The following is a 27917-nucleotide window of genomic DNA, read 5'->3' as shown; positions in this document are numbered from 1 at the left end:
ATGATTAGTGTGATTTTATTTAAATTCTTTCATTAAAGGGGAAGTAAAGACAAACTTTGAAGTCTCTGCAGAAATACATCTGGCTCAGCAAGTCATTTATATTAATAATGAGCCATTATTTAACTCTTTTGTTACACACTAGATCTGCCACTGGAGTGAGATAATTTGGCTTGTTCCAGGAAGCTCATATATATTAGTGTGTGCAAAACGTACAGAGCAAGGCAGGACAGTAGTACTAGTGACTATAAAGTTGAATATCTATAAAAAGATTGAAGATTTTTCCTCAGTTGAAAAGTAAATGTATTTGATTCTTCTGGAGGGCCATCATATGATTCTTGATCTCATTTACTATGACTAAATGACTTGGACAAACATTTTTATCAGTGCAGTCAGTAAGTAAGACATTTTGATCTTGACCCAAGCTCCTCGGGGAGCCTGGAATGTGTGGTGGATACGGCCATAAACCCCCTCGCTCTCCAAAAACTCTTCCTGCCTCTTCAAAACATGCCAGCAGACTCCATTCAACACAAACTTGTTTTTTTTCTCAGCGTGACTTTCCAGATCATTTATTGCACGGGTAAATTATATCGGGGAATAATATGTGTGGGAATAATGAGTGAGAGTGAAAGAGGCAGAAACAAAAGAGGAGGAGGGCGGGGGGGGGGGGGGGGGGGAGCAAGCCAAGCAGGCTGTGATGCTGCTGCATGAAAGTGTCTAATGACAGAGTGCAGCACTCCGGCCTGCAGGTCTGAGGCCGGCTCACTGCTCTGTCATTTCTCCTGAATGGCCCGGCACACTGGAACCATTACCCGCGCACTGGGATGTTGCCGTGCAGCTAAATGAGGAGCAGATGGGGCACCAACATGGGGATGATGGTGGGGACGGGAGATGGAGTGCTGGTGAGACAGGTGAAGTCTCTGTGGCTGTTGTGGAGAGTCCATTTGACCAAATGTATGTAAGTATTACTCAACCCTTTACGTCTCCAGGATTCCAGCAACTTTGCCTGTCTGTTTGTCTGTTCGTGGTGCAGACATCACAATCATCTCTGTAGGAGCATGTCCAGTCTGGAGTCCATGAGTGTCTGTTCAAATGTAAATGGCTATTAATCCAATGCTTACTGAGATGTTTGGCCCGAAGTGGTGTACAATCCGATTGCGACGCTGCTAGCATGACACATGACAAGCCTACTGTATATATTTATTATTATGACAATTCATCTGGAACTCGCTGAGCAATATCAGAAAAGAGACGGGAAAAGTTCTCCTGGTGACTCTATTCCTACCTGTGTAAATGCACAGCTTTGCTTTAAATACTGTTTACCTTGTTTTAAAGTGGCATATTTAAATCTAATTGTGTGTGAATAAATCCCTTATGTGTGTGTTTGTGTGTGTGTGTGCGCGCGCTTGTGTTTGATTGCCGGGTGCCACCGGCTCAGTGGCAGAAGCGCTGGTTTGGAGGAGGGAAGGGTGTGGCCCTGATGGGTATCCATTACTCACAGGGGTTCTTTGATGTGGGGCCCGCCGGAGGGGGGTAATGTATGAAGGAGGAGGAGGAGGAAGAAGAGGACGGGGGCTGGGGTGGGAGGGGGGGGCATGTCAGGGCAGGTGAGCAGATTCTACGCTCTCAGGAAAAGTGTTGAGCCGGAGGGGGTTGGGTCTGAATCACACACAGGCACCTCCTACACCTTACAACTTCCATTCATTCTGGAAAACACACACACACACCTCCTCCTCCTCCTCCCCCTCCTCCTCCCCCTCCTCCTTATTACTTCCACACACACTAAACACTAAATCCAGAACACTGGGCTTGGCCACTCTTCTCGTGCAGAGGAGACACTGGAAGAAATGATAAACCCGATCTGCCCGTGTGGAAGTTAGTGAGGTCATCTAGAGAACAAATAGTATTAAAGCTCAGCCCCCCTCCCTCTTGTTAGCAGACCCCGGCTACGACGAGATAAACATCTGAAAGGCAAAGCACAGGGGGGACAGAGAGAGAGAGAGAGAGAGAGAGAGAGAGAGGTCATTTGATACGCTGTCAACTGCTAAAGATGTCCCTGAAACATCAAAGAGACGGGCAGCGACACAGAAGGGACTGATGTGGGTGCCAGTGACGATGGGGCCTGGAGGCTTGACTCCATCGTACACACGCGACCACCTGACCTCCCGTTCAAGTTCTTAAACGCGGTCCGCCCAATGCTCGTAGGAGAGAAAAAGTACTTAGACTCTGCCACTCCTTAAAAAGGAATGGTTCAACCCCTGAGGAAATCAGTGTGTTTGCTTTATTGATAAGTGTAAAACTAATAAAATCCAATGCCAATAAATGGTTAGCTTAGCGTAAGACTGAAAACAGAGACAGTGTGGATCTGTCAGACGAGAGAAGGAATCGGACAGGCATCGTCTCACCTGGGTCAAAACAACGTTGTATTTCTGATGTCATATTTTCATCAACACTTTCCCCCGACACAACGAGCCCCTCAAACATCTCAAGCTGTGTAAGCACGTAAAATACTCCTGAAATGAATTACAGCTGTAACTGTCGAGATACTTTAACACAGGAGTTCCTGGCTGTAATAAGTATAATTAAGTAAACCACCTGAGTTACGAGGCAGGAAAAGAGTTGTAAAGAGGGAGGCTTAGATCTTGCCAAACCCCACCACTGACACTTTCTCCTAACGTCCAAACATCTAGAGGGCCCTTGTTTTGTCACGATTCGCAGCTGGTTTAGGAGACTAACACTGGCGACCAGATTCAACATGAAACAAAAGGTGGTTCTTTACCCATGAACAAAAAGGAACGCAACCGGGAGCGAGCAAAATCCACAAAAGGGGCAAAGTCGCAGTGATTAACGAGATACAGGAATCTTCACCAGAGGAAGAACAACGACAATCTGACCACTGGAGCGGGGAACACAGAGGAGTGTATATATGAGTGGGGTGATGGGGCAAAGGGAGGCGACTGGGTGGACGGGGCAGGTGAGTAGGCAGAGTGCAATCAGGGGAAAGACACACACACACACACACACACACACAAACACACACACAAACATTTTATATATACATATCATTTTTATTTTTGAATGATGCCTCAGCTGGGAAAGTCACCGCATCCCACAGAGGAGCCACTGTCTCTTTATTGTTTGTACTGCACTCAATCAAGAGATTCAGCTCAGAATGATCCTCATTTGAGCGGAAAAAGACTATTTTGTAGGCTTTGGTATTGGTATGTTGATATATTGTTATGTCAGTGATGAGAGTATAACTAGAGGAGGGAGAGAAAGTGTCCTGCATAATCTGTGGCCAGGGCATGGAAGAGATTTTTTTTTCTCTTTAGCGACAGGCGGCAACACAGAGACTCAGGGGAAGCAAATTAGAGGGCCTTTCCCGGCCTTTTAAGAGGCAGATAATGTTCTTGTTTTCATAAAGCATCCTGTTATTTAATCAGGCCTGTAAGTGAGAGCCTTACAACCCTCCTACAGCGTGGAGCAGCCTCCCTCCTCTCCTTCCCTCCCATCATTCCTGCCCTGAGCCCTCCATCTCATTCAACAGCTCTTGTAAGCCTCTAGGAATTCATTCCTGGAACAGGCCGTGCAGTAAGCCGTGTCTTTCTGCATTGCAAACACATACACACACGTACACACAACCAGCGCAGTGACAATTGAAAAACACGCGCTGGATGTCTGTTCGTGAGGTAAACCTAGACACAATCAAAGTATGAAAAAATACCCCCTTTGTTAGATTTCACAAATACTATGAATGACATTTGAACTTTTCAAAAACTGCACATTGCTGTGATCACTGATTTTGTCATTGGAAAGCAGTGGTACAGGACCTGTAAACCTTTTAGGGTACAATACATGTTTGTGTAACTGTAGTGGAGTCTAAGTGTAAGATAGAAATAAAACATGTGGCTTGAAATTGTACTTAAAGGTACACTGTTGTTCAAACTTTTTTTGTATGTCTACATACGAAGGGCGTCCGCTGTTTTAACAGCTTTGTTGAAAATATAATCCACATTGGCTCTATTAACAACTATTCACACTTCATTTGTTTCAGTAGGCTGCAATCTGCAATCTCACCACTAGATGCTGCCAAATCCTACACCCTGCACCTAAGTACACACACTCATTCACGACTGTACTTAAATGTAGTTATTTCACAACTGTTTAATTGACGTCTTGTTATTTCTGTAGGTTCAGTGGATGTTTGATACTTGGACACGTTGGAGTCCAAAGGAGACACTTTACAGTTTTTTAAATTCCTACTACAGTAAAAGCAAATCTGAGACTCTGAGAAACTGTGCTGGTTTGATTCGATTAAAAGAGTGACCTAATGATTCAGTCATTGAAGTGATGACAAATCCACCTGCACTGAATCTAATGGTAACCCATATGTTGTCATTGTTTTTATAACCATAAATCAAACCTTTAAATAGTTAGATATTTTCAGTCTAGACCAAAGTGGAAAAAAGTTTTACACACCACCAAAAGTGTAGAGTACAGCTCCCTTGCACAGAAAGTTTTGAAAGTTATCTCTAAAACACGTTTCAATACAAAAATGAAAACCTTTTCAGTACCGAGCTAGCTGCTAGGCCATTACGCTGTGCAAATCAAATAGTAAGCAACAAGAAGTCGCTGCCAATGTCGGAAACACCTGTTTTCCGGCTTGCTCTGAATTCAGATGGGCGCTTGGTGCTCGCCTGGGGAAATAGTTATTGGTAAAACAAACCTGTCTACTTTCCACTTCACTTTCACCAGCAGCGCTCACTTGCCCAAGCCTGAGGCGAGCCAAAAGAAAAATAAGGAAAAAAAGAGAAAGTAAAGGAGGCAGAGATGAAGGCACAAAGAAGAGAAAGACGGTGGAAGGACATAGAGAGATGTCTTTTTTCTCCTTTTTTTCTTCTTTTTTTATGGCAATGTTTCACTTAATCTCATAAAGGCAGTGTGAAAACCTCCATCTGTTTGCCGAGCAGTTCAAAAGAGACTCCACATGCCTCTGCTTGCTGCGATATAAAAACAACATTCTAATGCAGATCTTAAAGAGGGCCAGCGGCTCAGCCTGCACAATGAGAACTGGGACGTGCCAGACGCGCCGACTGAGGACGGGTGGGTGGAAAGAGAATTAGGTAGGCAAACAGGGGGGGAATGTGAGCGCCACAGAGGGACTGGCAACAACAAAAAGGGAAGGGAGGAGAGAGAGAGAGAGAGAGAGACACGTGAGAGAGTCCAATCAAGGCAACAAATTTTCCTGTCAACAGTTCTGCTGCTGACCTGCCAGACGTGACCTTCAAGGACCAGACAGACAGCACTGCTGTGGGTCACCCCCCCCCCCCCCCCCCCCCTCCCACATCGCCCCTCCCTTCTGAATCAACCCATTCACCTCTCTTGACTCTCTCCTGCTTTCTCTTGCCTTCTCTTCTCCCTCGTCATGTTTCACCACGGGGCTTACCGGTCGCCTTTGTCATTAATGGAGGAATGTCCTGGCTTAGAACGTCATCTTGTGTTAATTGTGTGGCTCTTGAGCTCGGGGGGGATTCAAGGGCAGCACCTTTACACTCGCAGCCCAGGGGTGAAGACAAGACTCAATTGACAAACCAGACAAAAATATACAGATATGAGATAATGGTTCCTTTGATCCACAGTCGAAGGACTGCAGTGAGATGCGTCTGTAGTTAGCGTTTTCCCTCAAATGGGTGCTTCTACACACCTGCAGGGCTCCTTAACCCCAGAAGCCGGGGCAAGACCAGGCCCGATAGAGCTATTTTGACAAGCCCCCCCGCCAACCCCTTAAAGGCTTCCAGGGTTCAAACTGCATGAAAATCAAAGGACTAATACAGCAGTAATAGTAAGTTGCTGCCCTCATTCACCGAGGACATGCAGTGGTGTAGTACAGTTGTAACTGGAGGGCCATCATATGATTCCAATTTCCATCCTTTGGTGGAACAAACATCCTCGGCTCCGCAGGCCGACTGAGAACCAGGAATGAACCAGCAGTGCCAAGAAAATGCACAAACTTCTCTGACGAAAGCTCCCCGAAATCTTGTGCATCCTCAGCTCACCTCTGCGTGGCTGCACACGCACACCGCTGGCCCCCTTGCAGCCAGCTAAAAGCAGTTTGGCCGTGACCGGTATCATCTGGCCTCTGTCTTTACAAGCATGACATGGCGTTCTATTTTTAGGGGCCGCGTTTCTTTTGGGGCGGCCTGCGCCGTCGACAGCCCGATGAAATCCTGAACCCCGCGCGCTCTCTTTGAAGTGACAAGAGAGCGATGCGCCGCAAACACTTTGCATTCTCCAACGACGGCGTGAAAGGCCTGAAAGAGCGCGGCGTGCGCGCCTCAGGGAGCGGATAAGAAGGCCCCAGCACATACGAGCTCACATGGGAATATGTACAGCGTTCATGCACCTGTAAATGTGTATTCGAAAGAAAATATTCCTTCCCTTTGTCTCACAGAAGAGTCAGGGGAGCCAAACAACAGCTTTTCAAACAAAACAACTATTGCATCTATTGCTGACACCTTTTTTCGTTTATTATCATTGTTGGTCGAATACATCCGCAACAGCTGTGAGTTGCCTGTCTGCAGACAAACACAGTGACAGACAATCGAACCCAAGTGTATAGACTGTAAAATAACAACTACTAACTACTAAAGTTTAATTTACTTGAAAGAGACTGGAAATGAAGGGGAATTCTTAGCTTGTCCCAGGAAAATGTTGGCGGGAACTTTTATGCAGGTCATATTTTGCCAATCCACATAAATACACATGCAGGTAATATTCCAACAGCTTCTATTTCGGAGAGGTACTTCCCAACAAGCGGCGCTGCAGACATCTCACAGTTTGTTTCTAAAAGTTTTGCGGTGATGCTGTCGACAAGCTCAAATGTGACTAGCTGCAACTGTGCAGAGCCAGAACACAGCCCAAGTGCCAAGGGGGGGGGGGTGCCATCGTTAAGCTTAGCAACGATGGCACCGAGGCAAAACCCCCAAAAAATACACCAAGGACAAAACATAAGCTGCAGACACAGCCGGGGGGGGCATTGTTGCTCTGAAAATACCTCGACAGATGCTGCAGGAGACACTCAAGCACCTTTAGGCCAGAGAATATTCCACCTATTTAAGGTGACAGGTTGAGTGGAAAGAGTGCAGCAGAGACACGCACCCTCCGCAAATCACTCACACCTCGTTGGAGCGATGACAGCGCTGCGCTGAGCCGAAACACCACAATGCCGCGGTTCACGGTTGCATCTGTCAAGCTCAAAGACCTGCAGTTCAATTGCTCCTGGTCACCTGCAGGTTAAAGCTGTGTTTGATTGATTATTAATGAACTAAAAGGCATGTCGGCTTGTCGTAAGCCCCCGGGGCCTGTGACTGTTGTTTACTGATTGCAGGAACGCTTTGGTGCAATACACTATTAGGAGGCATGTGATGGTGTCGATAGTCTCTGATTGGCCTTTAAGATGACCAGCTTTCCCACCTTACAGGGAGACAAGAGTTTGATCCCTTCCCGGAGATTTTGCGAAACATGCTGTCTCTTCTCTGTTCCACCTGCTATTTTCTTTTCTTTTCCCTAAAATTCTCTCTTTCACCAAAGTCACCAAAACCACAGTTTGGAAGACGAAGAAAGAAAAGTGACTGCAGAATGCAAAGCACACATACTTGTTTTTGAAGACAAAAAGAGGAATGCACTTTGTCATTGTGGCGGGAGTCCTGAGGTTGTTCTCTCATTTGTCGAGCCCGCCCAGAGAGGTCTCCCCAGCGATAAAAGCTCGTTCTTATGCTTGCTAATCTTGTGTTAAATGTATACTGCTGTACATTTATCACCACCCCTCCCCTTCCTCTAACAGACCATGTCTGTGAATTAGCATAGCGACCGGCTGGTGACCTCATGTTTCCCGCCGACTACAATGCACTCAGGACCTCATGTACGCTTTTGCGCCCACTTCAGGCGTATTTGTTTCACAACGTGCGCGTAAAAGCGGGGCAAAGTTTCTACAAACAAGCCGCACGGAGGTGACAGCGCAGACTGCTACATACATTTTCCCACAACTGATGTCCCAAATAACACATCAACTTCGTTGTTTCTGTTTTCATTGTTTTGACTTTGGCTGATCCATGATGGGGCACATTCCACTGCCCGTTTATATGCTCTCAATGTGCAGTACAGTGGGCGGAGCAAGGCCCTGGCTACCTGATGAACGGCAGGTGTTGTAAATACGGCGTGAACTAAAGTATCACAGCGTGCACTTTCCTGGAGTTAGCCGTGGCGACATTACCGCTACGTTTGCAAATGTACGTACACAAGGTTCCTCAGGTGGAAAAAGGACGACCCTCCGTTCCTAACCAGCTGGGAAATTGTGTGCAGGCCCTCCGGTACAAAGCGAGGTCAAAACACGCTGCAACCCAAAATTGGAGCTTGAATTATTATCATTTATTATCTCACTTTCACTAAATAGTTTTTGTCTCACTCCCATGGGAATGTTCCCTCCTGTCTGCGTGACGACAACAGGAGAGACTTATCGCCCTGTTTTCCTGTCCTTGGACTTATAACGCAGCAGATACTTCACGGGCATCCATTTCCATTTGAGCTCTCACAGGTTGGGATGATGATTTTTTTGGAAGCCAGTGCTTTGGATTCGATTGACCACTATCATGTTTTTCATGTGATGGCTGAAAGACACTTTTCTCTAGTGAAAGTTTCAGCCATGCTAAGGGTTCTGTGACCTCATTACATAGTTCTAATGAGTTTATAAAATGAAGCTTTTTCGTCATATTTGATCATGTCCATATCACGATTTGAAGAATAAAGTGAATTCATCACATATTACAGAATGTGTTTTTTGTTTTAATAAAACCATCATTTCTGCAAGCTGCAGAGCCCAAAGAGATAACATTTTGTTTTTGAAAGGTTTAACGAGCAATCTACAAACTAGGGACTGTGATTCTGCTTTTTGGAGGGAGCCTCAGAATCCCTGTGAGAGTGGCTCCATCATTAATATCTGAATGATCATGAAAGGAACAAGAAGCAGAGGGAGAAGCTGGCTCTGATAGTCGCAACACACTGATATAAAGTATAAGAAAGAATAAATGTGACAGCCTAATCAAATTACAAATGACATTATGGGTAACAAATGACTCATAAGGGGAGAAAAGAGCCTCTGGATGCAAAGCTGACTATTTCCTGCTGAGTTATCTTCCCGTTGATATGAGCTATGACAGCAGCTAACTTTAGCAGCAGAGGAAATGGAGGAAAAAGATCAGGTCAAAACAGAGGGACGTGGTCGTCTTTTCAAAAAGAAAAAAAGAAATGACACTGATGGTGCCAAGTGGAGGAAATATCCTTAAAGCAGTTAAAAGCGGTAGGACATATTTGGAATAGTCACTTTAACGCTTGATAGAAAAAGGGAAAAGTAAGCCCAAAACGAATTCTGAAGCACTTCAAGATGAAAGGACAACAGTAGTGTAAAGGTTTCTGACAAAGAGCTGATGGAATGTGACAGGAAGACAGGGCTCGTGTTCGTCAGAGGACTGAGAACGGATTGAGAAATGATGCTGTTTTCAGACTTCTTTTGCATTGATTTATAGTTCCTCTCATATTGGAAAGAGCAAGAGTCGTCTGTGCTGAAAAGGATAAAAAGTGCATGCAGCGGTTTACAGAAGAGCAGGTTTCCCTGCCCGTTGATTAACAAAGGGTCCAGCTTTGACTAATAGAAAGAAACAGAAAGGTAAGGTTTATCCCTTTGAAGACAACTGCGCGACTGTCTGGCAAAGACGGGCGAATAATGAAATACCTTGGGAGGGAAATCAAAGTGAACACTGATGCATTTCAGACTAGCCAAAATGTCTATTGTGTACCTGCTGCTTTTTGCATTTACTCTAAAAAGCTGGAGAATTCCCCTTTTTCCAGATGTTTCCCTGTGTTCCTCCTGCTTGACTCATCTGTGATGAACTGGAGACGTTGGACCTGGCTACTGGAGGAGCCAAAGGCAGCTGCCATTGCATTTCCAGTCCCTGTCTTTGCTAAAAAACAGCAGGCAGGAATAGCCTGGGGTCAGTGTCACCCCCTACAGACAATCAGACACAAGGAGGCAAAAACATCGGCGTGATGGCCGTGATTTATTTCTCTCTTAACGGGCTTCCCTTGTTTTCTACCACTTCCTGTTAGTGGGAGAGCTCTTCCTGGCCTCGGAGTCCAGGCCACACACAGAATTGACCATTCACACCAGAACTTGTGAATCTGTATCATTCTACAGCTGCAAGAGTTGTTAAGTGCTTGTGATATATTCTGCCGGTGGCTACAGGTTCCCAGGAAAACAACATTCCACTGGCGAACAGGGATATATTATATATTTATATAAGGCACACATGTAGTACATTTGTTGACTAATAATATCATCAGTCACAAAACTAAAATGTAAAATGAATCTTACAATTCATTTGCAAAAGAGTTTCAGCATTTTTTATTTTGCCATAGTGACAAATAATTAAATAAATTGTTACTAGAATATACTAGTACATTTGAACTACCAACTGGTTGTTGTAGCCTAAACATTTGCTATTTTATTCTGTGTGTGACAATAACGTAGCCATGCTAATGTTAGGGACTGCACAAGAAAAATGATCTTCAAAGATCTTCAAAGGATGAACAACCTGATGTATTCGCAGGGATCTGTACACGGATCAGTTTTGGGGTTTAGTATATACACAAACCCAGATCCCGGTTAATAAGGTACATCTATAGCTAAAACTACGTTTTATGTGTTCACAAATAACAAACATGAACCATCGGCGTTGTTCGCCTCTCGGTCTCTGATACTGAAACTTTATTTGGATCTGCCTCCACAAAGTCTACCAGATAGAGATCAATTTGGACATTTAAAGTAATACAGCCACACGTATGGCATTCAAAGCACATGTAGATGTACATGTAGTGAGATGGCGCGTTTAAACAGGATTAATGCCCAATGGGGCGTAACCCTTTTCATCTAAGCGGCACAGAATGAATAAGCGAGGCTTTCTACACGAGTTAACAAGTTCAGACACAGGCCGAAAACCCGGCCGCTGTAAAGGCTCGCTGTTTGCTCGAAACCGTGCATTCTTACCGACGGCATTTCACAGATTGCACGTTCATCCGGAGCTACGTTAGCCTTGTGGGGCCTTACGAGTTTCACTACAGGCAACCCGCTACGATGCCTGTGCTCGCCGGGTCATGTGTCGCTCTGTGAGGTTCTCCGTGAGAACCTTTTCATGGCCTTGGTGTAAACAGGCTGGCTAGCAGCAAGCAGACAGATCACTTCCAGCAGGACATGCTGGCCAAGGAAGCCTGTGGCCTCTTCATATGTTGTGTTGTGTAATGATGCAAAACCACAGGAGCGGTGGAGGGTTAAGATTCAGGGAATAGCACAGAGAGAACTGATCCGTAGGAAGCAAGTCTTATTCTGGATTATTCAGAGTTGACCATGTAAAGCTGTGTAAAAGAGCAAAAAATACATCCAAAATAATGAAACTAAATTAAATATATGCCAAGGTGTAGCCTGAGCTGAGACCAATAAGGTAATAATTCCTTTAAAATAAATGCGATCTATTGTTCCCCATATGTTGTTAAATCTGGTTTCCTACGGGGTAATAACAGTTTCTTGATGGAATCACATGTGTGTGAGGAAAACTATTGGATGAAAAACATCCAACTAATCTAATCTGTTGAAAACATTATCCAACTTCCACACACAAAAAGTGCTCATAACATACAAATATGCAAATGTGGGTGAGAGGTTGCCAGTAGTGCAGAACGCACCAGGAGAGGGCGATGATTAAATGCACAACGTCTTATTGAGGGGGTCTGGTTAATGCATTTGACATAATTTGAAGAGGTTGTGCAGCACAGACATTCAAGTAAAAAAGCATCATTGAGCTCCGCTCGCTGAAAGGCTAGAGACGGCACAGATTGCTGCGAATCAGCAAAGGGATCTCCCATGTTCATGATGTCGCCGAGGATAGAAAGCTCTGAAAACCAAAATAAAGCAAAGGACAACAATGAAACCTTATCCCTGAAGGTTTGGAGGCTCACTTTGTTTGGTTTACAGTCTATTCTGAGTGTGCGCGGTGCAACACGAACCCTCTGTGGCCGCCGAGGTATCTATAGATCAGCGGGGCGGGCTGCAGTCAGACTAAACTGTAAACAAGTCCCATCCAGAGACCACGGTGGACCCAGCACCGCACATCCCAAGCAGTCTGATTCATCCTCCTCAGAAGGACCAAACTCTTCAACAGCTGCACGATGAATCCCCCCCCCCAATAAATCCACCCTGACCTAAACGCTTTGAATCTCACTACGGAAGCGAGGATGCAGGTGGCTGGAGCGGAGTTTACTGCAACACATACTTTCCAGGCAACTGAAACAACAAGAGCCCCCCCCCCCTCCTCCCCCCTGCCACCACTCCGTCACTTCTCCTGATTTCAGAGGCGAGAAGCCACTCGGAAGCTTCAGCCTTTTGTTGCAGGGAACTCTTGCGTCGGGAGGAGGCTGAGTTTTGTTTATGGGAAAACATTGCGTTGCCATTAGGGCTTTAATCAGAACTGTTTTCTGGAGTCACCCCCCCCCCCCCCCCCCCTCCCTCCACCACTACCGCCCCCCTTCGAAGGAAGAAAGGACCGGGAAGTGTGGGAATGTCTTTATGTTGTCGCCAAGGCGGGCAGCTCCTAAACATTGCTTTAAATTAGGGGAAAAGAAAACACAGGCTAAAAAAAGGCAGTTGCCGAACTATAACTACTGCAGCCTGCTAGTTTGTCACCACTTAAAAAACGAGGGGGGAAAAAATAGCAGTTTTGAATCACACTACTTAAAGTTAGGATGTGCCAGACAGTGTGTATGGCGGGACCCTTATACACATGGGGGGATTTAGGTCAGTCGCACATACATCTAAACCATTGTGGGCGGAACCTGTGGAGCTCTGGCTAGCGTTCATATTAGAGGGAAGCCGAGTGTCTGGTTCTGGCTGGCTGGTCAGCCTGCTGGCTGGGATTGGACCAGTGACAGCTGGGGCTTGGAAAACCCTTACATCTAAAGCCAGGGCTCGCTGCCACTTGCTACATAGCAGCACTGAGCTTAGCCCACCCCCTCCCCTCCAAGCCCCCAATCTGGAAGATCACTGTCCCGGACAAAACATTAATCTCCTGCCAAAGAATTGCCTCTAAAACCATCTTCTCTTTAAAGGCTGAATCCCAGAGCGGAAGGGGTACCGGAGAAAAAACATGACGGAGGACGGAGTATCTGTCTGAGGGGGGATTTCAACAGAGAGTGTGTGTCCGTGTGTGTGTGTGTGTACCTTCTCGAGCAGCGGCAGACATCGGGAAACCCTGTGCTCCAGTTTGACAATGGTGATGACGTCACTCTCTTGACGCTCATCCTCGCTTGTGTTGCAAAGGGACAGAGGGTGATACTGCAAAATCAAAAGAGAGAGAGAGGTTATAATATTAATCTTATACAATAATGATATTTAAATAACTAAAATTGACAGAAAAGCAGATGGCAATATTAAACATTTTTCCTGCACTGGAGTTTTATGTGTGCATCCCTCGTGTAGGAAGCTTGAAGGGCACAGGTACACAAAGAGCTCATGATCTTGATTTGAGAATGAAATGCCACACAACACTTGTCGTCCAAGTACATTATTCCAAAAATCACAAAAAAAAAGATAACACTATCCGCTACAAGTCACATTATATATACTGTATATATATATATATATATATATTCAATATATTTATCAAAATAAAGATCTGGACAGTTAGAGGTGTTTGTGTCTGCAATAAAGTTGTTCTTCCTCTCAGAACCACGAACCACAAAATCAGTGACACGGACGACGATGTTCACTAGCATTCAAAGCCTTGAGGTCTGGAGGAACGACAGATTGTCTTTAGGAGGAACATTTGATCCCCTCTGAATGGGAGAAGATTCATAGCTGCTGAAAGGCTACATTTAAGGGCTCAAAGGATAGCTGTATAGTCACAGACATGCTGTTACGGGTACCAGGAATCGCACGACAGTCCAAAAGGCAGCAGGCCGCTCCTGAAGAAACACCCTGGCGCATCGCAAACGTCCTCCAACGGCCCTTCTTTGAGCCCAGGCAGCAGCCCGGTACCCAGCGCCCACCCACACCCCAGCAGAGCAGATCGGCCCGGGACCGGCCCGGCCCCGGCCTGCTTCTGCACCGGTGGGCCTCCTCATGTGGCTGTGGGCTGAGGTCACGGGGCTGCCCGTGATCTCAGCCAGCGGAAATCCTTAAATTAAAAAGACCCAAGGGTGACATCAACAGCTGGCAACCCCCCCTGGTCCAGGGGAATTGACGTAATGTGCAATGGGCTGGTGCATGTCTGTCACAAGGAGGGAGAGAGGGAGCAACTAGCGGGCTCCATGGCACAGTTTAGCAGTGGTCAGAGGTTGGGGAGTAGCTCACCTTATACCAGTTAGAATTCAATTAAAGAAATGTCTACAAACGTTTTGGTTTCGGAAGAAATTGGGTAAAATATAAAATTGGTATGATTGAAAAATTGCCAAACGGAGTCACCTTAAAGCAAGGACCCTTGTGAGGGAGCACCAGGTCAAACATCCACTTTCAAATGAATACATGAGGGGACCTGCGCTCATCTGATCGGGACAACTTATCATATAACAGTTTGCATTGTATCTTTGTGACGTACCAATGTATGTCTTGTGTGTTTAATTTGCGTAACCAAAGTATGTTAAAGCCAGTCAACATTAACTTTTTTTTTCCCTTGAGACACATACTTGAAACTTGTGTGTATGTTCACCCATCCATCCCAACTTTGTCTTAAAAAGTCCCGGCTCATGAATCCCTGGCTTACGGTACTCACACATACTAAACTAAACCATCCCAAGAGCAGTTGAAGATGAATAACCCTTAGTGAAGATGTTGCCTTGCGTAAAGTTGTTCTGCTCTCTTTCATTAAAGGTTTCTGCTTAATGTGGAGTAAAATAAACATTTTACCGTTAAAAAACAACAACAAAATACTCATCTTAAAATCTTTAGGCTTGGTTGGTCATGTTTGGATCGTGTTATATTAGATCTCTATCATCTAAAGATGTTTTAGTAATTGAACCAATATCAGATCCCCATGTTGATCTATTTTGTCCTGCTGAAACGTGGCTGTCGAATAGAGAAGATGTCTCCTTAAATAAAGCGACTTTCCAAGTCTTTTTAATACTCCTCGAGGCACAGGCAGAAGAGGTGGAGCGGCAGCTATATATGACTCTTACCTTTTGATAAACCTTAAACATAAACTAGATTATAACTTATTTAAAAGCCTGGTCTCAGTCTTTAGCACCCAACCTGGAGAACAGGTCTGAGTGGATGGTGGTTCTATCTGATGGTGGTTGTTCCTGCAGTGGTCCTGCCGTGCACCCGGCTTACTACACTCAATATTTGAGTCATTTTTTTATGTATTGTACATCTTCCTCATTGGTCACAGCGTGAACATGTTTTTGCATCATCCGGGACTACACATTAACTTCTATTTTAAATAGGCCCATGCCACTCTCCATGTGCCAGTGTTCCACTCAGGGACACGCTGCAACAGGACTATAAATCTTAACCAGGACAGACTACAACGTCTTCATATGCTTTCTGTACGGCCCTGAGAGGTGAAAAAGGGGCCTGGGAAACCGAATCACTGAGTCTCCATTTCACAGGGCCCAGAAATCACAGGGCAGGCAAACAGCTCCCTACAGACTGTTAACAATGCTCACTCCTCTGTTTCGCCGCCTCCTCCTCCTCCTCCTCCTCCTCCTCATCTGTCTAGATCTGTTGCAAAACTGACGGGGACATGCCACTCCGTTCCTTTGTAGCAACGATTGAAGGCATTCCTTTCCAGCTCAATCGAAAGACTACCCCAAAAATATTGTGAGGCGAGCATCTAACAGCTTCTAAAACAAATACATGGACAGAAAAGGGAAAAGAAATAGTAGCTGCGGTGAGAAGTCAATAACACCCCCTTCCCTCTTGTGGATCTTGCCAATAATAGGCCAGAGAGTGTTTCTAGTTCATCGACTGCCAGCAGGGACCCAGGCCCAGGCAGTAATGTGAGGGGGGGGGCTAATGTCTCCCAATCAATTACCAGCCGCTTAGGTCGCAGAGTGATCAAAACGAAGCAGATTGGTTCAGTGGGGGGTGAAAGAAACGCATCAGTGTGATTATTCTATCACACAGTGTGAATCAGGACAGCTAAACGGCTTCTTCAATGGAGCTCTCCCCAGAGGCCTGGAAAGCCCGCCGGAATAGTGCACCTCAGGGCAGAATTCAATTAGCCTTGTCAAATGTGAGCATAGAGGTAAACACATGCGCGCGCACACCTGAAAGCACATACCTTCTATTCCCGAATTCCTCAGCCAATGAATCAGCCAACCAACGTCTGGACTACCAACCTGATAAAGTCTCTTTGTCTCTGTCACTCTATTGAAACACCATTTAAAAACACACCTGTTCTGTGCATTCACTCACACACACACACACACACACACACACACACACACACACACACACACACACACACACACACACACACACACACACACACACACACACGTTGTGTAAAAGCAGTCACTGCTAGAAACGAAGCTGGCAGTGGGTTTAGAATTTGAGGCTTGTCTGCGCAGCTGTAAATCAAAGCCTTGTCCCCTTCCACTTGGCAGGAGATTCTACAACGACGGGTGCAAATGTTGGTTTGAAGCACAGACAAAATCACCAAAAGACAGTAGCACTGGCATCCAAGTTGAAAGAGATCGGAATCTGGTTACCGAGCAACAGTTACTGTGCGTCCGGCTGAGGTTTGGCAGTGTGTATATATTTTTCACTGCAGTCAACTCAGCAGACACTTGAATTTTAGTGAACCTATGTTCTGATATTTACGGTATTATTATGTGCAGGAACTAAAGATATGTAACATATTTAGATCATTCATGTCAGATTGACGCTCCTTGACGTCAGCAGGGGCAACACAGGTGTGACAGAATTTGTTATTTCTATATCTAGTTAATGCTTTGCTGTGTAAAATAAAGACAAAATGAAAAAGAAACAATCTTCTGTCATCCGTGGGCCGAAACTGTTGTGCTCATTTAAAGAAATCTTATGCTTTAATAATAGGAGGGAAAACACTGAATAAATATAAATAGAAGGTTGATGGCTAGGGGGGGCCATCATTAGCTGCTGCCAGGACGGAGTCATCAGAGTAGTGATCATTTCTATTGAGAATCTATGGCAAGATTTGGAAATTGCTGTTCCAATCTGACTATGCTCCAGCTTTTTTACCAAGAAGAATGGAGGAACAAAGCTGGTGGAGACATTCCCCCAAAGACTTGGAGCCGGACTTGCAGCAAGGGGGGGTTGACTCAGGGGGATGAATACTTATGCATCCAACAGATGTCAACGTTTTTGTTCCTATTATTGTTTATAATTCGGAACGGTATTTCGCACCTTCACAGTACTATGCATGTCGTGTTGATCAAATGGAAACAAGTCTATTTGAATTCTAGTCTGTAAAATGTGCAAGGGTGGATGAATACTTATGCAAGGTGCTCTGTGTGTGTACAAGTGTGTGTGTGTGTGTGAACTGATCCTAGCGATAAAAAGTCCCCACATGGTCCTGCAGGGCAGTGAGTGACTCAGGATGCAGGGGTGTGTGTGTGTAGAAGTCTAAGCTGCTATTTAGGGGGAGGGTGGGTGGCCCAATAATCAGGTAGCGCTGGCTTACACACAAAACCACGCACACAGACACACATTCCTAATACCGCACTCCTCCATCAAACATTATCTACGCTCAGCCGACATGGCAGGCTGACAGGAGAGTGGCGGCGTGTCGGGCGTTGCCCTCCAGGTTTGAGGGTCTCTCTCCGTGACCACATGTAGAAAAGCGGGCTCCCAGGCCCCCTCTCCTCTCCTCTCCTCTCTTTGCAAATGCTAAACGAACAGGAGCTATTACTGCTTTGGTCCTGTCAAAACAAAAAGGCGTGTCATCTTTCCCTCTCGCTTTATTGACGGTGTCAGCCCCATATCCAGTAACGGTTACCGCGGAGAATGACTTGGGGGGAAACGCGATCCGATAATGAGGCCAAAATAATTACCAGCAGCCCCAAATTTGCCCGGGTGCTTTCTTTAAGTAGGATTGCCTTCCCCCCCCCCCCCCCCCCGCCCCCTCGCACCAACTCCAGACCGTCAGACTGTCTCCCTGTTCTATAAAGGGAATTAGACGAGGGTGAAGAAAGAACCTGGGGAGGGAAGAGGAGTTTTCTGAAGAAAGGAAGCCAAGGAGTGACCTTGACTTGAAAGAAAGAATGGACACACCCAGCGAGCCACACTGAGTAGTGTTTAAAACCCAGAGTACGCACATAAAAATCATGAATAGTAGTAAAATGAACTGAACATCTACGAATTTTGCAACAAACTTCATAAGCTCCCATCTTGAAAAAGAATTCATACACGATGCCGTAAGCGCGCATGTTGTGACAGCGAGACCCTCGTGGTCTGCTCAAGGGCCACCAAACACATTGTAGTGTCTTTTTTCCGTTTTTATCATCTTTATGACTGCTGCAGTAAATCACGGCAGAATGACCCCCCCCCCCCTTCTCTCTCTCTCTCTCTCTCTACGAGCAATGCGGCACTCCGATCCCCATGGCAACCACAAGCGAGGGATGGAGCCCAGTGTCCTGTTCACCCTTCCTCCGCAGGTTCTGAGGTCTTAAACAAACACACATACGCACAACCGAAACACACACACCACCAACAACCAGGGCCGCTCCATCAGCCTCGGGCCGGCGCGGCGCTATACATTTCAAATCTCCCCAGTTGAACATAAACACAGCACTTCCCTGTCATAACAAGTCCGTGGCTCGGTAACCCGGCAGTTTGTTGGCATTGCAGTGATCCGTCTTCCCCCTTTGGACACAGGGGCCACATGCACACGTCCTCCAGGCTTCCTCTGGCCCCGCCTTGGCTCCCAGCACCGCTCTCAGATTCTCTCAGGTTCCACAACATCAGTCAAACCCACACTTTTCAAACGTGTCAATCACTTGCGGTTGGGAACTTTTAGGTGAGCTATGTGGAGATTAGAACAGAGAATGAGGGAGGTGCATCACAGAAGGAAGCTCCAAATAATAGGAGAAAGGAGACACACAAAGACACACAAAAGTGAAATACGAGGCAAAGAAGCAGGGGGCGAACCGTCTTTTATAAGCCAATATTTTCACTAATCACTTTTTTATTGACTCCTCAGGCCAAGGGGATGATGTGTGTTTTGCAGGTACTTAGCATTGGACAAAGTGAAGTCCCCATGGTTTTTATCACGTTTAAACAAGTTATGGATCATGGATCATGGACATCATCGTCAAATTTCACGACACAAATGGCAACCTTGTGATGGCGCTAGAGGAAAGGTCTCAAGAAGATGACTTAGTAACGGGTTACTCTATTCTGACCACCTTTTTCAGTAACGAGTAATCTAACGCGTTAATATGTCCAAACCAGTAATCAGATTACTTGTCCAAGTCACAGTGCGTTACTGTTTTGTCATTAATTGTAAAATATACATTTGATTTCTTTCTATCTTTTCTTTCTCCCCCCCCCCCGACCTGACTAGATAAAGTGAGTGTTGGCATAACCAGTTGTCATTTTTATGTTGGGGCGTTGTTTTTAAATGAGTAATCCGTAGTCAGCAATCCGATTACTTTTTCAAAGTAACTGTGGCAACACTGCCAAAGAGTCATCCTCTTTTGACAGTGATTGCCAGCTCTTCATTTGATGGCGATCCATCCAAAGGTTACTAAAGGACTAATATCGCTCTCCACAGAAAGGAGCAGAGGTTTGCATTGTGATTATCAAGCGACAGGTGCCTTTTTTACACACTTTCATGTAAAATTAAAACCAGTGAGCTGCTGGGGGTGCTTTTAACATCCCTCTTTCATTTGGAAATGCAATCCCGTGCCCCCCCCCCCCCCCCCCCCAACGGAACCCACCCATTAACATGTCTCCTGTGGCAAATTGCTGTTCTTGAAGTAGGGTCAAACTTTATTATGGCATGTGAGAGGGAACCATTCTTCCCCCTCCCTCTTCCTCCTGCTGCTCCCGCCTTCCAACTGTTCTTCCAGTCAACCTCAGTCTTTAACGCGTCCCGCAGCTTGAGGGGTGAAAATGGATGCCACTGTACAGGGACATTCGCAAAGAGCTTTGTCTTTGTTCACGGAGCGCTGGGTGAGGACATGCCTGTAAGCTCCTGTGTGGACTGCCATCTAAAATTGATCATTTAAAGCTACTGTCGTTATTTCTATGAAATTATCAAAAGAATGCTTGATTAAAAAAATTATGAACTATTTTCCAATGAAAGCAGAAGGCAGCACTAGGACTAGAAATGTGTGAATCTGGTGAAAAAGTCCCCAAGTCATCAACACGGACAGCTCGTCTCTCAGGCCTCCATTCAAAATCACTCCTCAAAATGAATATGGGACAGCAACATATGCAGGATTTGTCTTTTTTATGTCTGATTATTTCATTTAACAAAAACATTTTTTTAGAAATATTGTACTGTTTTGAAGAATATTACCTACCCTGAAAAAAGCGCATTTATGGAAATCAGTTCAAATTATGTAACTGACTTCCCCTATTTAACATCATATTTTTCTCATATTTGCATACCACGCCCGATCACAAGTTAAAAAGTGTAATTGCTCATTTCAAATCAAAAGGACGGCTTAGAATTGATTTACAGGGAACATAATTTGATTGTTGCGAAGAAGAACTCTTGGCTCAGGCAGAGTGGTATGCAGTCACCTTGTTAAGGGGCTGGGTGGCAGGTTTGCTGGTGAACATAATGCAAAGGCAAATGAACTATAAACAGTTGCAGGGAAATGTAAAGCTCAGTTATGGGGGGGTGAAACACTGTTAATCCTTTTGCCTGAAACACTGTCTGAGGCATCCTCATCCTCCCCATCTGCTCAAAACAAACGACAGACAAAAAATGACTTAACCCACTGGCTTCCTCTTTCCTCAGTTGGTTCCTATAACATCTGTCCTCCAGTATGTGCACTCACTCTACACAGCCAAGCATTCACATTAAGTTGGGTTGTAATGTTTCTTCTAGTGTAGGGTTGCAAAATTACGGGAATATTCAAAGTTACGGGAATATACAGGAACTGCTAACCAATACCTGTTTTGGGGTAAATTTGGGGCTAATTTAACTGTATTTACTCTGGTTTTAATGTTTTTCCGTGAATCTTGTCAGGTCTAAGTCAACATCGCAGAGAGAGAGAAACAAAATGTGGTTTACAATTGCTAGCGACATCCTGTGCAAAGAAACACAGCATGTGGTGCATTCCATACATATATATATAACGTATGAGTATGTTTTTATTGCTCGGCCTTTTCATTTGCAGTACTCAAGTCTCAACTACATGTAGGTCCCTTGTTATATGCTTTTGCAAAATATCCGAGCTTAACTTCCCATGGAAAGTTTAAGGGAAATCAACTGGAAATTTTCCCCCACTTTGCACCCTCGTCTAATGTAGATACAGACTCTCTGATGTCTCCTTTTCAGATAAAGGACTCCTTAAAACCACTTATTCTGAAGAATATTTTTACGGTGCAGTTGTCACCACCTTCCATTCCGTCATGACAGAGCGCTAATTCAAACCAGGGGAAGGGTCCGTGTAAGGAGAAGAAAAGAAGAAAGACATACTTCTCACCAGATGTCACCGTCTGCCTCCATCCCTTCACCCCTCCCTACGAGGAATCCCTGTGATCAAAAAGCAACTAGATAGAGTTATTCTCCATGTTATTTCTACCCATCGCTAAAGCGTATGCGACCTGATGGGCCGGGGTGTATCAAACCCCTGCGACCAGGCCGCTCCGCCTTGTGAGTCGATGTAGCAGCACACCTTGTGACTGGCAGCTATATTTCACTCTGACTCGGCGTTGAAGCAGCCTGATCTGCTTGAAGTCGGACCAGCGCAGATCTTTTCTGTCCGGCCCTCGGTCAGAGGAAGCGGACCGACGCTTGCTGGAGATCCACCAGGATCCGTGGCCGTGCGCGCGCCCGCCCGCTGCGCCCTGTCTTTTGGTTTTAACGGCCAAACGGAGCGTGGAGATGTGTGTACAAGAGGTATGCATGCACTATGCGGGTATAGGGGTGCCGGAGAAGGAGCCGAGGCGTGGGCATGCGGCCAGGAGCTCCTCGTGGAATGCCACGGAAAAGTGAGACCGAGGAATGCAGACTCCACTGAGCAGGGTAAACAGGCCGGCCTGCAGCGCGCCTCTTTGAAGTCGCCTCATCTCCGCGTCGCGGCCGCGCACTCGTGACTAACCGCTGCTTGACCGGCCAATAACGCGCCATCTGAACCGCAGCGGCCGACGGCTCGTGCTTTGTTACTTTGACACACGTGACGTGTGCAGTAATGTTCTTATTGAGCGCTGGATCAGTGACCGGAAGACACACGCATGCACACACAGACTGTTACTATTACTACCCAAACAGAGACACGGCTCAACACGTAAGCACACGCACGCACATAAACATACACGCGCGCACACACACACACACACGCAGGAAACTCACACCTGCTCCTCCTCCGGCGGACACTACAGAGCCCGCGGCCCCGCTGACGATTTGTGAGTTTTATGAGCCGAGTCCATCTATCTCGTGACCCCCCCCTCCCCCTCTCCTTCCCACGCCTGTAGGCCTGCTTCAATACGGCCTTTCAACATCTTTGTTGGGCGCGCGGCAGTGCTATCAGGCGAAGAATGTTTCCGGCGTAGACAGCAGACACGCAGGAGCCGGAGCCTCCACCTCAGCTTCTGAGGAATCCACTCCAGTGGGCAGGTAAACACGGCTGCCCTTTGGATCGCCACTCTCTCTTACAACCAGTGTGTGTGTGTGTGTGTGTGTGTGTGTGAGTGTGAGTGTGTTACACTAGGGAGCAACGATCTGTAACACTGATCATAATTTATGTTTTAAAGAATGAATGCATAAAGAGCAGGTGAGTGTTGATTACTATTTTCTAAAATATAAATAAAATATGAGTTACATTTCAATCACACTAGTTAATGTGTGCAAATGAACATACGTATGCACTTTGAGCTGAGTATTGTATGTGTACAGCATCATAAACAGACATTTTTCTGATGTAATGATTTAAAGTTTTTTGTTCTAACTTCTGCTGTCTGTACCATGCCGTCCTGTTACTGAATTTAGGCTTGTGGGATATTGTGTTTCTTAAAAGGCCACAAAAAGATAGAAGATATCCATTTTTTGATATAAATGTATTCCAAACTGCCTGGATAAATGGAGTGAAATGAACATACTTCTGAGCAAGTTGGGAACTTGGTCTTCACCTTCACTATTAATGTGATTCTAGCTAAACAGGCTCTTCTAACATGACTAATGAACCATGTCGAGCTGACACACACCCGGCCAACGTGTTCTTTTGATTGTACTGTGTGCTCCTCGGGTGTCAAACTGCAGACAGTAATTAAGTGGGATTAGATCAATAATTGATTGTACTTGACTGAAGCAAGTTATGTAAAGCATCAAACTGAACGTCCTGTCCCAAGCCGTTTGGGATAGCGTGTATAGTTTGGGAATATTCAGAGTTGGAAACTTTCCATGGGAATTAGCAGGAATAAACTGGATATTTAAGGGTATTTACTAATTAACTGAATTTACCTTGTCATAAGCAAAGCTAATACATTGCATTTTTCACTTACTATACTTGTGAGAACTTAATTTTTCTATTGAACAATTGAATAAAAAATTGTATTTCCTATGATCTCCAAAAGAATTCCACTAAATGTAAAATGAATAAGCTGTTTTAATGTTTTCCCCTGAATACTTTCAGGTCTATGTCTATGTCTATTTTCCTCTCACGTTGAGAGAAAAAACTATTTTGTTTACAACAGAGAGTTACGTTCTTTGCAAAGAAACACAGCATGTGCTGCATTCAAAATGGTCAAAATTTCCCAGCTTAACTTCCCATGGAAAGCTTCTGGAAGTTTACCGGAAATGTTCCGCCCTTCTGCAATCCCCCCCCGGCAAATATATGGACACCCCTCCTCTCCATCTAAATCGGAGGATCCTGCAACAGTAAATACGATCGGAGCAGGAAGTCTTAAATACTGGACACAAGTTGTATGATAACATCTGCCCGCCTACTCTCGGCACTGCTAACAACACGTCCATATGCACACTCGTAAAAGTCTGTAGCTTATATACACATAAATCACTTGTCACACGTAGTAACATCTTGTATACAGTACACAAACTACAGACACTAACAAAGTAGAGCTGAGCCGGGGCGGCTGTCTGCTATCGGATGGCTTTCATTTTTCACAGAGCTGTGCCATGTCGGCAGGAGGGTTTGGACACCAGCTCACAGTCCCATGAATGAACTCTGCAGCGTTCACCTACTGCAGTTTCATTGGGTGCGGGGGGGCTGCGTAAAACATTAAAATATGTTTGGTGCATATTTACAGCAGGGAATCCAGACTCAGTCCACCTCGGAAAAAAACAAAACACTGACGTGTCCTCCCGCAGCTTCCTACTTTAAAGGTCTCTTTCTCTCTCTCTGTGGGATGAAAGGTAGGGAAGACTGAACTGAGGGTGGCCTGTCATCACCACTTTGCTGTCATTTCATAGGGAAGCTTTCAAATTGGAACTTGTGCTGCCTGGCAGGGCAGGTCCGTGTGTATTCTGGTAGCCTCTTCAGCAGGGACACTGTGTGATTTAGGGGGCCGGGCCGCCACCACAGGCAGGCCTCCACTACTTTGCCCCCATAGAGAGCGCTCGGTCTGGAGGGCACAGTACAATAAAAGAATAAACAGCATCAACCTCAGCTATGCCTGGCTCACCCCTCTTCCAGCATTTGTTTTTCTTATTACTATCATTGGCTGGGATTCGTTGAAACAGAGTCCTCTATAGGAATGAGAAGGTACGTGCCAGACAGAAAGTGTGCTGTCCTTACTTTGCTTCCGACAAATGACTAAAGCAGCCTCTGGTCAGTTCTAGGGAGCTACTTAGGTAATTTATTGTTGGAATATTTATTTCACTCTCAGGTTTTCATGGGGTCTCTTCAATGCTGCGTCCTTTCTTCTGGGCCCAATCAAAGAAATTCCCTCCTGTTCTTGCCTTGTGTTCAGGGGTAGATTTATTATAGTGCTATAATACGGTGGGCAGCCCAACAGCTCTGGACACAGTCCCAGGCTATCACTGACGTACACAGAGAGAGAGTTGGCAATCCCCAAAGTGCATATCTCTCGACTACAGTTTCACAGTCCCGAGCGGCTGACCGCCACCAGGAGGGCTGAGTCACATGGAGACTTCATTCATCACACAGCGATCCCGCAGATGGCAGGCACAATGCTTCAACCACCAAGATTAGCCCCACACTGGATCCAAAGTAGCATTCAAAGAAATATGGATTGTAGTAGAGGTGAAACAGACAATTAATAACCAAAAACGCAGGACAGAACACTTCTTGTTTCCCCTCATAATGACGGGTATCATCACAGCTGTGGCCTTCGGGGTGGCTCAGGATTTACATGCATTCCACAACTATGATGTCAAACCGATTCACGATTAAATTAAAAATGATGTGTGTTGTTCCCTTAAGTCTCACGGGGTATCATCTTGCTTTTCATCATTCAATACTGAATAACGTGTACGTCAAGGCCCCTGCTTCAACTCCTTTGAAAAACATGTGTTTGGAGGGGAACCTCTCTTCCAATGAGCCATACGTCCTTGTTCATGAGTCAAAATGTGTGATCCATGAAAGAGAAATGACCTGAATCATTGGACGCGGTATCTTTTGTTCCCAGTCAAAACTCATGAATGGCATTCCCTTATGTATTACAAAGGAATTCAAATTTCCACTGGTGCATTCTGCGGTTAGCGCCTTCAGGCAGGTCCCGGGGTCCACGACACAAACAGGACCATGCTGATGGAGACAAGGCCCCTTCACCTCGCCAGATGCACTCACACTCATCATCAAGACAAAGGCCCGGCTGGCCCAGCAACTTGATCTATTCCCTTTACCGAGTCAATCAGCAGCCGCGCATTAGACCTTTACACTTCGTCTGCCGGGTCTCCTTCCTCAGGCCCCCGAGGGTGTGAATGTGACATGAAAGGAGACCCGAGAATCCCGTCTCAACCGGAGTCAACCGGAGGGTCCACAATGCTGGCAGTCCTGCAGTTGCCTATTAACTGTCATGTGAGTCAAGTTTGCTGAACCGCCCAAGTCACAAAATATAAAAAGAAATGCTGCTGATCGGGGGTTTTCCCACTGATCAAATCAGAAGAGTTTGTCGCTAATTGAAGACTACAGGAGAGGAATGTTCTGCTAACCGTTGGGCAGATGACAACAGCTATGCTGCAATAACTTTTCACCACCTTGTCCCGGAGCTGGAGGTAGGTCTTTGGGTTGGCGTGTAGTGTTTACTACCATGTGAGAGGAAGAACGGCGCATAAAGTGGAACCCGAACTTCCTGATCCATTTTTTCCCCCCATATATATTTTGTTGTCGGTGCCTTTGAAGACAAGCGCATGCATCTCCTTGGCCGAGTGCACACAAACCTGCAGTCGGGAGTGAACTTATGTTAATAACCACGTAAAATTGAGCTGCTGAAAGGTAGACCAGTGTTGCCCCCGAGTCATGCACATGACATAGAAACAACCAGGTTCAAAGTATTACTTCATTAACAAGGTTGCAATATAAATGAGTTATGCTAACGGTAGCTTGACGGTAACATGATCTGCGTTTCTCAGTCAAGGTCGTTAGTTCTCGTCAACGGCCGAATGATTTAAATATTGCCGTCGCAATTGAATTATATGACGGAATTATCTGCTTTCCTTTTGTAAAAGATGGTCCAGAGGTTCCTATGCTAAAGGAGCTAAGTAGGAAAGCATTGAAGGTCCTTTCCTTAGCATTAGAGAATTCAAACAGCTTTCATCATGACGGACTCTTCCGGGTCATTAATCAGTTAGGAAGTAAATTTGACAATTCAAATCCAGCCATAGTATTAACACTTTTTACCCAAAATGAAATTAACGGGAGCACTGATTTCACTTCCATGTTGTGCTACATTCCATCTAATCTACACGTTTTTCTTGTGATTGTATTGCTATGCGGCGCAGACCAACTCTAACGCACTCTGTGCACGCTTTGTTCTTGATTAACATCACTTTTCATCAATCCAAAAGACCTCCAGACAACGGAGGACCCTTGTCGAGGGACTAGCTCGCCTTCTGCTCCTAACATTTGATTTGCCTACACACCGTGTAGTCTGTTCTGCTGTCTGCCTCTCTACTCTCCTGCTAATACCGGAGTCCACAGCAAAGAGAACTTTCTCTGAGGATGCCGCTGCAGGGAGCTCGCATGACTCCTCCCACCTCGTTGTCCCCCTGGTGGTTGGCTCGCTGTTAGGTGAGGACGCGCTTGGTAGCGTGCATGCATTTCAAACGTCAATATAGCTAACGAGCAGACAAAAATTGTGATCGCGATTAAAACTTGATTCATTGTGCAGCCCTATATAGGTTTGAATGTTGCATAACTATATTGGACGAGTTTTAAAAGATGCAATAGAAGTAATCGGTTTGCCCCGCCACTATGGTAGTGTGTTGCTAAAAAGAATCACATAGTTACATGAAAAAACACAAACATGATAAAAAAAATCACTCTTACTCTTTCACAAAGAATTTCCTACTACGGCCTCTGGATCAAAACGGGAACACACAAATCCAGCGCTGGTTTCCTGCACTACCCTATAATTAGTTTAATCGATTTCATCATATCAAGGTGTGAATCATGGGACCCGCCTGGGTAATTGCAGAGGAATTCATTCTGTCTAAACTCATAAGGCATTAGGAGAGCGGTGG

The 27917-nt window shown here is 45.5% G+C and overlaps 1 protein-coding gene across 1 annotated transcript in view; it reads right to left on the bottom strand.

Annotated features, from left to right (window-relative positions):
• Positions 1-27917, bottom strand: part of LOC119215063 (E3 ubiquitin-protein ligase RNF43) — a 65669-nt gene that overhangs the window by 8865 nt on the left and 28887 nt on the right. The window contains exon 2 of the mRNA XM_037466861.2: positions 13319-13432. Coding sequence (XP_037322758.2) covers positions 13319-13432 — 114 coding nt within the window. The remainder of the gene's footprint in view (positions 1-13318; positions 13433-27917) is intronic.

This window comes from Pungitius pungitius, chromosome 16, assembly GCF_949316345.1.
Source record: "Pungitius pungitius chromosome 16, fPunPun2.1, whole genome shotgun sequence".
Lineage (NCBI taxonomy): Eukaryota > Metazoa > Chordata > Actinopteri > Perciformes > Gasterosteidae > Pungitius > Pungitius pungitius.
Note: the sequence above shows the minus strand (reverse complement) of the source record. Positions and strands in the feature narration are given on the sequence as shown.